The sequence below is a fragment of the Dunckerocampus dactyliophorus genome, chromosome 11 (genome assembly GCF_027744805.1).
Source record: "Dunckerocampus dactyliophorus isolate RoL2022-P2 chromosome 11, RoL_Ddac_1.1, whole genome shotgun sequence".
Lineage (NCBI taxonomy): Eukaryota > Metazoa > Chordata > Actinopteri > Syngnathiformes > Syngnathidae > Dunckerocampus > Dunckerocampus dactyliophorus.
In genome coordinates, this window is record NC_072829.1 from 25,000,503 (window position 1) to 25,012,717 (window position 12,215).

The 12,215-nt window shown below is 41.9% G+C and overlaps 1 protein-coding gene across 2 annotated transcripts in view; it reads left to right on the forward strand.

Annotated features, from left to right (window-relative positions):
• Positions 1 to 12,215, forward strand: part of gabrb2a (gamma-aminobutyric acid type A receptor subunit beta2a) — a 50,416-nt gene that overhangs the window by 18,262 nt on the left and 19,939 nt on the right. For both annotated transcript variants that reach the window (XM_054792621.1, XM_054792620.1), the window contains exon 4: positions 5,923 to 6,143. In XM_054792621.1, the coding sequence (XP_054648596.1) occupies positions 5,923 to 6,143 (221 nt within the window). The remainder of the gene's footprint in view (positions 1 to 5,922; positions 6,144 to 12,215) is intronic.

A 12,215-nucleotide genomic window follows, 5' to 3' on the forward strand; every position in this document is an offset into this window, starting at 1 on the left:
TATATATATATATATATATATATTTTACTAGTAGTATTGTAGTATTCTGGTCAATAATGACACAAAACATGTGATCAGACATGACATGACATTCATGCCATGGAGTCAGCCCTGGCATGTCCGACATGATAGAGTGAAAAAAAAGCTCTCCTCCCATTTCGTGTGGAAGTGGTTGGAATAAATAAATTGGAGGCTAACTAGTTAGCTTGTTAGCATGCTATGCTTAAAGTTGTGGCTGTTTCGTGTGAACCTGCAGTGATCCTGTAGCTTGCGCATTAGCAATGTGGTGTAAACAAAGAGTAATAGGAGTCTTAAGGTGACTATAAGGGTGTTATTTCTTGTCTACAGCTTAATTATGGTAAAAATGTATTTAGAAAGTCATAAAGAGGTTTTCTATGCTCTAACTACAAAAATTCACTTACCTCTGTTGGGTCTGGAACCAATTAACCACGATAAACGAGGGATGACTGTATATTCCGCCGAATGTAAGACGACCCCTATATAATTGAAATGGTACTTCATTTCTTGTATTTCATTCATCATATTTCTTAGCTGCTGGACAGTTGTTTGATGACTAAACTTCGTTGATCAGCATTATCTTAAAATTAGCATCATCACTCCTTGCCCAACCTTTGAGATACTTTTTTGAGCGTGTCTCTGTGTCACGGTTGCATCTCTCCAGGTCACTGGTGTGTGTGTGTGTGTGTGTGTGTGTGAGTGACAGGAGGAAAAGCGCCGACTTGCTCGGAAGAGTTTGGCACCACCTGCTGGTATTCTTGTATAAATCTATCGACCCCAATATTTAAAAAAAGCAAAAATCACTCTTTGAATGTTCTGAACTCGTATTTCCACGGCAGTGTTGCACTGAGCAGATTAGTGCTGCTTGATGGAGGTCTTCATGGATGACGTCCCATTGCTTGCGTTGTTCTTTAGACAACCTCCTCTGCTGATTGCAGCCATGGAATATTTATTTATTTTGCCTCAGTGGCTTCAGGACACAATTAATCAGCAATTGACCCAGTTCTTAACAGTGAGTGATTATGATGACATATTATTACCCTCGCTTATATGTGTTGTTATTGATCCATTTCTGTACTTACAGTATACACACACGTCAGTCACATTATATAGGTCATTGCCACTTTACTTGTCCTTTACTTCATGTCAAATCATAGGTGTAATTACCAAACATGTTGAGTTCAGTGTAATTTAGTGTCAATGTGAATTCATTCTGCACCGGAGTTTCCTAGGCTTGCTCCCTCTGAGACAAGTCAAAGCTGCCTACGCTTCCTCAACATGGCGGCCGAGATGCTGCCTGAGTGCGTGACGCGCTGAGCCGTCAGGCAGCAGCTAACGATCCCATAGGTGATGGAGCCGTGCGATCGGCAGCCAGATAATGAGACAGGGAGGGAGCGAGCGTGAGAGGAAAAGGTTCAGCGGGAACTCTGTGTAACGGGGCAAGGACGCCCAAGTCCTCACTTGACTTTTCACTCCTGCAACAACATCAACATGGCAGGAGCTCGTGTATTTTTAGATGCCCTTTTTACACAACGCTGTGGCAGCGCGCGGTGCAGGCGGGCGAATAAGCGAGACTCTCCCGCCCCAAAGTGGCGATGGCTTTGTCACGCCGGTGTGCAATAAAAAAAGAATGACTTGGGAAAACACCAAAACAACTGTAGTGAGCCGTGATGATGTCCTCGTTTTTGTGTGTGTGTGTGTGTATGTGTGTTTTTTTACAGCCTTTCATTTCTTTTCCCACACGCAGCCGTGCCTCTGCAAAACACTGTTAAAGAGCACATCACACTGCAGTGCTGTTTTCTCTGTGGCTGTGTGGGTGTCACGAGAAAGAGAGATGAGGTTTCATCTTGGAGCAGCAAAATATTTAGCGCTTTTTGTCACATCTTCTGGCTATTCATCACAAAGCAGAATTAAAAAGCAAAGCGAGCCAGAAGCGGAGACAGAGGCGAGGCCCCAGCTGGAGGAAGCTATTGGCTATTTGCATCACAGGCTAAATTGTCTCAATAAAGCGGAAAGTTTCGTCATTTGTTCCAGCGGAAGCGGATATTTTTAGGATGACAACAGTCAGCCAGCTGAGAAAGTTACCCTCTGGTTACGATGTCAAAATTAGGAGAGGATTGTTGAATTTTAAGCCGCCCAGCGCAGCCGTCATGGCCCCGCTGGCACAAGCAGTGCCCTTTGAGTCCATAGACAACCTTTTATGACCTTCTTACCGTTTAGAGGGTGGCCGCACATGTATGATGAATGGATATTTACACGTTTGTGCAGTTTGATAGATGGGGAAAATAATGCATAAGTTATGCATCATGTGTTTTCTTTCCAATTAAGATAGGTGCAGTGACACAAGCATACTCTGCACACCATCGAAAAGACTATTTTTAGCCTTTATTTCTGAGTGGTTTTGCATGAGGAAGTAAGGATATGCAGTGGTGCCTTGGTTAGCATCATGAATCCGTTCCAGACGTTCTGACTCAAACCAAAGCAAACTCTAACCAAAGCTAATTTTCCCATAGAAAATAATGTAAACCGGAAACCCAAAATGTTTGACACAAAACGCATTTTATAGAGAATAATGATAATTTTACATGTTGAAAATGATGCAAAAATAATTGTAAATGACAAATTATTGGACAACTGAACATTTAACGTTACTTTTACCTAGTTTTGCAAAAAGTGAGGGGGAGGAGAGGAGATTATGCTTGGAGGGCATGTTAAATGAACATTTAACATCATTTTTCCTGTAGTTCGCTTTGGTTTGGAGGCACGTTTATCGGCACAAACTCACCATGCCTTTTAAAATATTTGATATTATATTCTGCGCACCTTCCATGGCTTGTGATCTCTGTATTGTTAACAAAGTTACTCCTTTTGCAACATTAGCTCACTTGATTACGTTGTCATTCTTCAGGGTGGTACAAATTGTTGATGAGGGGTTTCCAGTACATCCTGCCAAGAGTGGCAACATAGAATGTTGCTGTCACTCGCAAGCTACTTTGGACTCATAGCGGCTTATTTAGAGTTTGTCGCACTCACTGAAAAAATGCGCAGACAGTAGTCATCAACGCGAGGATCGATTGTTTTGACCGTTTCATTGCATTACATGTAGCTACTGTATGTACCTTAAAGGCTGTCGTAGCTAAGTGGGAACTTAGTATCGTGAGATTTTGTCTTGGGGCGTGGTACAAGATGGCTGCGTAAACAAACCAAACACGGATAGAAGAGTTTGTTACGTGCCCTAATTGCATTCTAACCAAGCAGGCAAAAACAAGCCTAGGCAAAATTTTTGGGGATGTTAACCGAAAAACACGCTAACCGGGGTGGACGTTAACCGAGGTACCACTGTAGTCTTTTTATAGGCTTTATGAATAAACAAGAGTACTCATAGATGCCAGATAGGTAAGTAGTCCTCCTTTTCTGTTGTTCCCTTGCCATCCTCTTGGTGGTGGTAATGCTACAGTTACAACTGGTAAACTTGAGGTAGAAGAAGTCATGTCCACAATCTTCAGTCCTTTTCACATTTTAATGGGTTTTAAGTTATGCCGATAACAAACAAACAACAAGAATAGTGCCCAGAACGCACAGACCTCCACCTGGGTTGAATGGTTAACACAAGTGAAATGTGTTTGTGTGTCAGTATATTAGCTAGCAGGCTACTTCCTGGATCAAGGAGGATGATAGCCATCAACCTAAGATGACGGGACTGTACTATTTCCCTGCTAGGACGGGAGGAACACTTCCATTGTGGCTCAAAGGGTGAAACGAGCAAGTCATTTCCTCAAGCAAAAGTCAATATTTGTGTTTTTCAGTCCTTATACAGTGGAACCTTGGTTAGCATCCACCGCCCTGGTTAGCATGTCTGGTCGAACATTTGCGGTTAGCGTGTTTTTCGCCACCATTTTGCCTCGGTTTTTGTGCATTTTCCGATTGCCGTACAATATACGTACGTCTTGTCGTGTTATTAATGCACAGTGCGAATCCATCTGTACTCTTAATATAGATTATCAGAAGAAGTACTTCCTTGTTAGCGTCCTGTTAGCTAGCATGGCAACCTGTCTATGATATCATCATCACTCTCAAAAATGTTAAAACAAAGCACTTTTTTATAGTTTCATCATTATAGTTTTAGATGGATAAACCAATTCTAAATACATATAAACGATGAATGAAAAAATGAACATTTAAGGTGTCTTCTACCTGCATTGAATGTTTCTAAAGACACGATGTGTCAGCCAGACACCCCACGGACACCATCTTCCTGTTTGGTCATGAATATTCTGTTCAACGTTTCTGTTTGATATTCTTTGAATTCAATAGTGTTTTCACCTTCTTTATCAAAATGCTTGCACTTGCAGCTTTCTTTGGCTCCATTTTGGGTAACAGTGTTAAGGTGAGAAACACTACTGAATTTGAAAAAAACAACTCATGTCAAAAGAGGTGGTGGTGGTTGATCTTGCTGCCATATCATGTCTTTGGGAACAGTTACATCTTCAATGAAGGTAAAAGTAACCTTAAATGTTCACTGATCCCTTTGACTAGTCGTCATTCATTTGTATTTATATGTATTTCGAATTGTCTTGAACAAATTAGTGACACTAATCCAGGTTCCATTATACTGTATTAGTTAGCAGGCTACTTCCTGCTTCATGGAGAAAGGAACACAGTAATCCCTCGTTTATCCAGAAGTGTTATTCCAGAAGTGAATACACTGAATTTCCCCAAAGTAGGATTCCATCCATCCATCTTCTATGCGGGTATGCTGGAGCCTATCCCAGCTGACTTCTTGCGAGAGGCCGAACTGGTTGCCAGTCAATCGCAGGGCACATGTAGACAAACAATCATTCATACTCACTTTTTATACTTATGGAAAAGTCAGAGTCACCAATTAACCTAACTTGCATGTTTTTGGAATGTGGGAAGAAACCGGAGTACCTGGAGAAAACCCACGCACGGGGAGAACATGCAAAGCCCACATAGAGGTGCCCAAACGGAGATTCGAACCAAGATCTTCGCGATCTCCTGACTCTGTGGCCAACGTGTTAACCATTGGACCACTTTGCGGCCCACGAAGTAGGATTCTTTCTTTATAAATTGAGTATTTCCGTAGTGAGAGCATAAAAAACTTATTTACGACCTTTTTCACATTATTAAAGCCCTCATGACATGAACTAACACCCCTATAGTCACCTTTACACTCGTATTACTTAATATAGTAAACATAATAAGAGTCAATAAGCCAATAAGACTCTTACTTTGGTCCAATGCTATAAATGTCTTCCCTGGGGAGTTGAGTGACGGGCGGACAAGAAGTGATTCCAGGGGTTCGGAGTTGAGTTTTAGCTTGGCATAGGTTACAGCCGCAACAGTAGCTCGTGCTGATAAATATGATTTTTATTATTATGATTATTTGGTTATTATTATTGTGCCTGTTGTGAGATATTTCAAACCTGCAATAATAGCCTGATGTTCCGGCTATCAAGTCTGGTGATTGTGTGTTGGTGACCAGCGTAGAATACTACATTCACAACATCAATATATCCATATTAGCTATAGCAGAGATATGATTGTCTGCTGAGCCAAATATAAGACAGTATTTTTTTCTACAGAAACAAACTCTGAAAAGTCTTCTTATATATGGGGTATAGAGATGTACACATGCAAACCAACAGGTGGCGCAAAACACCCTCGAAAGTGAGTCGGAGCTTTTTTGCGTGTCACTCACACATACCAGTACTCTAGAGAAATGCAGCCACATAGACCTGCTGGAAAAGAAGTGTCTCAAAGATTGTTAGCAATTGCAGCGCATTCGATTTTGAACATTCCACAGCAGCACATTCAGCGTCTTTGAATATTGTTTGTTGTAAGTATGATCAGCATCCATCACTGACTTCCTCCTCTGTCCCACAGGACTACACGTTGACCATGTACTTCCAGCAAGCATGGCGGGATAAGCGCCTCTCCTACTCTGAGATCGCCTACAACCTCACTCTGGATAACCGAGTGGCCGACCAGCTGTGGGTCCCGGACACTTACTTCCTCAACGACAAGAAGTCCTTCGTGCACGGCGTCACCGTCAAGAACAGGATGATCCGACTCCATCCCGACGGCACTGTGCTTTATGGACTCAGGTAAGCCGCTTACAGCTGCCCCCTCTGGTGTGTCATGATTAACGCATTGATTATGAAGCATAATCAGCTAACAAGCTTGTATCTGCTGCATCGGTCTCAGCCTTTTTGATGTGTGCTGCTCGTATATTACAATGTGGCTGTGGGTTGTTTGTTTATTTTTTAAAATCTCATAACGTTTTGTTTGTTTGGCCCTAATACTCTCATGTACAACGCAGAGGCCTAGACCTTTACAGTTACTGCACTTACATTCATCACATTTATGTGATTTAAGTGACCGATTGTTTTCCTGTTCTTAAAGAAAATAACAATATCACAGCATATAGCGGCGTCATTCTGAGACAAAGATGTTGCCGGGAAAAAGCAACGTTACTTTCCTTCAGCTCAATTCAGTGACAAGGCAATTCTTAGTGTTCAACACAAGACATAATAAAGGAATTAAGAGAGACTATGAAGTGAGCTCAAGGCTATATCAAAATAACACATTAAGCAAGAGAATACAGATGAAAGTGCTGCGCAATATATGAATGAACACACTCCAATCTAAGGAGAATTACTCAAAAACTGTATACTGGACCGTGTTTGGGACATAATCAGGGTCTGGGGTTAAAGTGGGCTAGATGTACCTTTTCCACAGTACGGTGCCTACTTGACTCGAGGCTTGTCTTTACTTGTTATTGATGCTTTTCTAATGGTAAAGTCATTTCTAATCCAGTCAAACCTCAGTTTTCGTACGCCCCAGTTTTTGCCTGATTCGGTTTTCATTTAAAATCTTCGCACAGTACTACACCTAACAAAGTAGTCCGTTTGCCCTGTACTGGATCGAAATGAAGTGCCCAAACAAAGCACGATACTCGTTGCTGACTCACTGTCTGTGCATTTTTTTATTGAGTGTGACTGCTAAATAACCCACCATGGGGCCAAGGCAACTTGTGAGTGCCAACAATCTGATAAAGAAAGCGAGAAACACAATTGACTTTGAGTTTTCCAGGATGTATGGGAAGTCTGCATCAACAATGAGTACCATCCATTCATCATTTATAATTTCGCATTGTTTTCTGCATGTAAAACTATAATTATTCTCTACAAAATGTATTTTGTGAATATTTTTAGGTGTCTGGAAAAGATTAATTGGATTTACATTTTTTCCTGTGGGAAAAATTGCCTTGTTTTTTGTGCATTTCGGTTTTTGTCTGACCTTTTGGAATGAATCAAGAACAAAAACCTGGGTACCACTCTGCTATATTTACTAAAATATAAGACAACACTGAATATAAGACTCGTTTTTGGAAAAATATTTTTTTAAGACAACATTAACCTCTTTTGTGCTGATATTTGCCAATATTGTCCAACTCTCAATTTCCGATTCTGGTATCAACCGATACCGATATCCCCATATCAGTGGGACGATATTATCGGACATCCCTAATTCTGATTATAAATATTATAATTATTATTATTACTGTGCCTGTTGTGTGATAATTTAACCTGCAATAAAAGCCTGTTGTTTCGGTGATCAAGTCTGGTGCTTGTCTCACCGAACAATTACTGACACCTGGTGACCAATGTAGGATACTACATTCACAAGCTGAATGGTGGTCCTAATGACTTATACTGTATTTGTATTTTAGTTCATTTAGCCATTTTTATACTTAAAAATATGTAATTTGCTTAAGTATGCAAATGTTTTGACTATTGATAGGCCATATTCAACCACAAAACAGTGCTAATTAATTTTTAAAAACCACGATAGCGCAAAGGAGTGATGTTCGAACCGCGACGTAGCAATGGATGACTGTATCTTTATATGAGCATCATAACTCCGAGTCTGTTGTTTGCTAAGAATCTTTGATACACTTTGTGACACAATTTTTCTGGCATGTTGCTGTGTCGTTTAGCACCACCTATTGGTTTACATGAATAAATTTTGAGGCCCCGAATGTAAGACGACCCATCTTTTCAGGCTTTTTTCTAGGGAAAAACGATATCATGTGGGTGACATAATCCCAGCTTGCTGCTCATTGGTCGAACAGATTCCTTTATTGTCATTGTCACTTTATTGTTATTATATAATTTGAACACAGGTGGATTTAGTACTAAAATGTTCTACTTAAGGAAAAATACTGTTACTTGATGATGAAAGTAAACATGGTAGAATTGACCTTTCCAGTGAAGTGTATATTGTGTAGGCACTTTTTCTTGATTGATCCCTTCTTATCCCCTGATTATCAATATCAATAATTGATTGGTCCCAATCAGTAATGAAGGAGGGGGATAAAAACAAGCGATTTCTCTCTGATTGGGCCAAAATGGTTCAGCCAGCCTAGGAGTCGTCTTGGCTTGCCGTCGGGCCGTCATGCATCAGAGTAGAATGCAATCTATAATAGATAACTCCCAGTCAATAATGTAGCGGTTCAATACAAACACCGAGTTCGTATTTGCACTGACGTTGCACATGCGGCTGAACTGTCTGCCCCTGTGCTGCTGGTTTGTCACCTCACATGATCTCTGATTCATGTCCACGCTTAAAAAGGAAAATGAAAATTGTTGCTAAAACACAATGTTGCTGCATTCACTCATTCTCTCACTAGACGCTCACATGCCTTTCTTGCGCAAAGACGCCTTAAAATATTAAAGCATCTGCACTGCACCAGATTATTCATCCCAACATTTTGTTGAGAAATGTAATTCACAACACTCTGAGCCAATTATATAAGACCAACACATATGCTTTGCATAACCACAAACAGAAATGGAGGCTAGGAGAGGGCTTGTTGTGAATTTGAGGGTGTGCGTGCAGCAGAGGGATGCAGTTGTTACCTCACATACGTCGTCCTTGTCAGTGCTGGTGCCTCCCGGCTCCTCCATTATTTGCTTCGTGGGTTTGGTTCAGGTTTTATTTGATGCTAGCGCATCCAGACACAAGCTGCTGTCAGAGTCAGGCTGGCCAGATGCCTGAGTGCTCTGAGCAGGCTGACACATACCTGCAGAGACGGGCGGCCTGGTTGCAACAGCATGGTTTTAGTGGATGGGCACAAGATGGCCAACTGAGTGGAGAGTCCTCATTGGGAAAACATGATGAACGTGAATGCATCACCAGCCACAGAATCACAGTGCATGTCTGTGATACAAGCTGCTGTGCTGAGAATTCTTGTTGTTCATTAGCATGTAAATCCTGCTTGAGTAGCATACAGTAACACATTTGACTCTTGATGCTGAAATAGTCACGACAGTGCATGATTTGCTGCTTTGCCTCCAAATGAACGTTTCTATTTTCATAAATTCTTGAATGCTTCAGCCTTGATACTCCAAGGGCACTGGTAAAAAGCTTCCCCGCCTTTACACTCGTACAAGTGATGTGACCACACTAGAATAGTCAGGACTGTATATTATATGCTGTTTGTTCCTATAAAACAAACAAGGACATATTTGTGAATGCCTGATTCAGATCTACAAGTGTGCTAGTAAAACTGTCTTCGAAAAAACTGTACCCGATGTGAGTAGTTTGATTATGCTGGAATAGTCACGACAGTACATGATATGCTGCTAAGATTATGAAATGAAAAAGGGCGTTTTGCGCTAGTCAAACTGTCCTATGTGTCATACATGTGATGTGACTCCTTTGACAACACTGGAATCATCATGATAGTGCATGATATGCTGCTTTGCCTCCAAAACAAACAAGGACGTTGAATGATTGACTCTCCCAACATTCAAAACTATACATACATTCGTAAAAATTGCCCTACCTTGCAGTCATGCTACATTCATTATGTCTGATGTGGAAGATAAGCTTTCAGGGCTGTTTGATCACCTAATTTTCAACTATTTGATGTGTTTATGCAACACACCATGCACACTCCTACAATTGGAGCAAATAATTTCAACGACCTGCACCGTTATTTGCATTAATCTGCCAAACACTGTACAAAGATATAGAGTGTGTATGTGGTCTTATTAGATGTTTGACCCCCAACCGATCACTGGAAGTGAGGCGGACTGCCTCTAGGTCACGTGGTTGCAACCCAGAGATTAAAAAGGCTAAACCCAGTCAACTGTAGATCAATATACTGTGCAACAATAACAGGGTGTGTGAATTAATATTTTATTTGTTTGAATGAAAGTTCCTTATTGCCTGTAGCTTGTAGCTCTGTTCTCTAGCCTACAAAGACGGCACACCCCTTTCATCTTATCTGATTGTATTTGTCCGTTTATGTATTTCACCAGACGGTGAAAAAGGAAGAGGGTTTTCCAGGTCTACCTTCGTTTTGGCACTGCAGTATTGCTAGCCATGACTCCTGCTAGCCAAAGGCTGTTTTCGTCTGCCGATATCTCCGCTTCTGTGGTGACTGTCTCGCATTTTCATCTGCTTTTAGGGACACTACCCGGGCTTGTGGAGGTGCATCTCAACGGCGAATGTACACTTCCCGTCCCTTATTTTTAATGTGTACCGTGTGGGAAATCAGTACGCGGCTGTCCGCAAGGAAAAATCTGAATACAAATACGTTACACCCCTACAATGTAGTCAATGTCGTCAGACAATGCATGATATACTCAACTGCGATGCCTTCAAGGAGACAAAACTGAACTTTCATGTGAAACTGAACCAAAATATATTCTATACGGGACCATGCTGGGGTACACGTGAGGCGCCAGTGCGTTAATACGCCGTGCCGCGGTGCGCAGCTGCAGGAAAAACACATCGTCAACTCTGCTTTTTTCCGTTGTAAATGATCATTTATACTGGTATAAGTCATTTTCTTATCATTGGAAGAATTTATACCGATATACCGGTGTATATAAAAATGATCGCCCATCGCTAACAGGTACATTAAGTACATCAATGTTTTTATCTACATTAGTTAGTTTTATCTACATTAGGAGGGGTGTTGGGGCATGTGTTGTTTTTCTGTGGGGGTGCATGTGTTGTTTGTCCCGAGCGCCTGCCTATAAAGCGTGTCTCTCAGACCCCTAAAAAAAAAAAAAAGGCTGAACCAATAACTTCCATACCACACACAGAACATACCAAACTCCATTTTGTGGGAGAGGTTGGTTGCATGGCTCCTGAAGCATGTTGCTCAAAATTCAGAGGGAAAGGTCAGGAGAGGCAGATTCAGAGAGAAAGAGACGTGAAGGTCAGACTTCATTCAAAATGGAGAAATTATTAGGAATCTCCCTCCCTCTTCTCACTGGCCCGCCCCACCTGCTATCTCTGTGAATATTGTGTCTCCTTTTGTGAGAGGACGTATCCTTGCAGCTCAATAAAAGACAACGCTAGGGCCAGGATGAGAAAAAGCTGCTGAGTGGAGGAAGAGAGGGATTTAATTCATCCCTGTTCCTATCAATACGCTCAATAGGGGCCTTTAAAGTTATCAATCTCACTCTCAAGCTGCTGATCAAACACGGCTGGTTTGTATGTTCACTGTGTGTGGAGAAAAGCTTTGGCACAGCAGACATTTTATTTTGAAATTTGGCTGCGCGGGGAGAGACCATCACAAGTTTCCTCAGCTCTCTATCCAAAATGGAGGCAGCTTTCTCCATCGTCATTCAAACGTCTAGCCTCATTAACAAGGCAAAATGTGATTTGATGCAAATGTCAGGTTGATCACGCTCACGTTTGGGCTCACTTTCACCGCTGTGATGCTCCCTCGAAATGAGATCCTGTCTGGGAATTTGTGGTGCTCGTGTTATGTCCGTAAACAAGGTCATTGGGAACAAAGGTGCACAGCTCCCCTCAGGGTGGTCCACATACACACACACGCACACACACGCACGCATAGTGTCTGGGCTGAACTGTGAGGGAACATGCATGGGGAAAAACAGCCTTTTTTTAGAACTGCATGTCCTATTAGCTTCGACGCAGAGCAAATGTAGCGTGTTTGAATCTGCGTGATATGCTCCAGCGCGGCCTCTCCTCCGGCAGGTTGGGCCGAGAAAGGGGACCAGCACGGCCCCGCCGTGATGGAGATGATGAGCAAACAAGGCTGTGTGCTGCAGAGGTCCACTCTCACTCACTGCAGCAAAGACAAAGGGAGGAAAGAGAAAGGAAGGGGAGTCCTCCTCCATGCTAGTTAA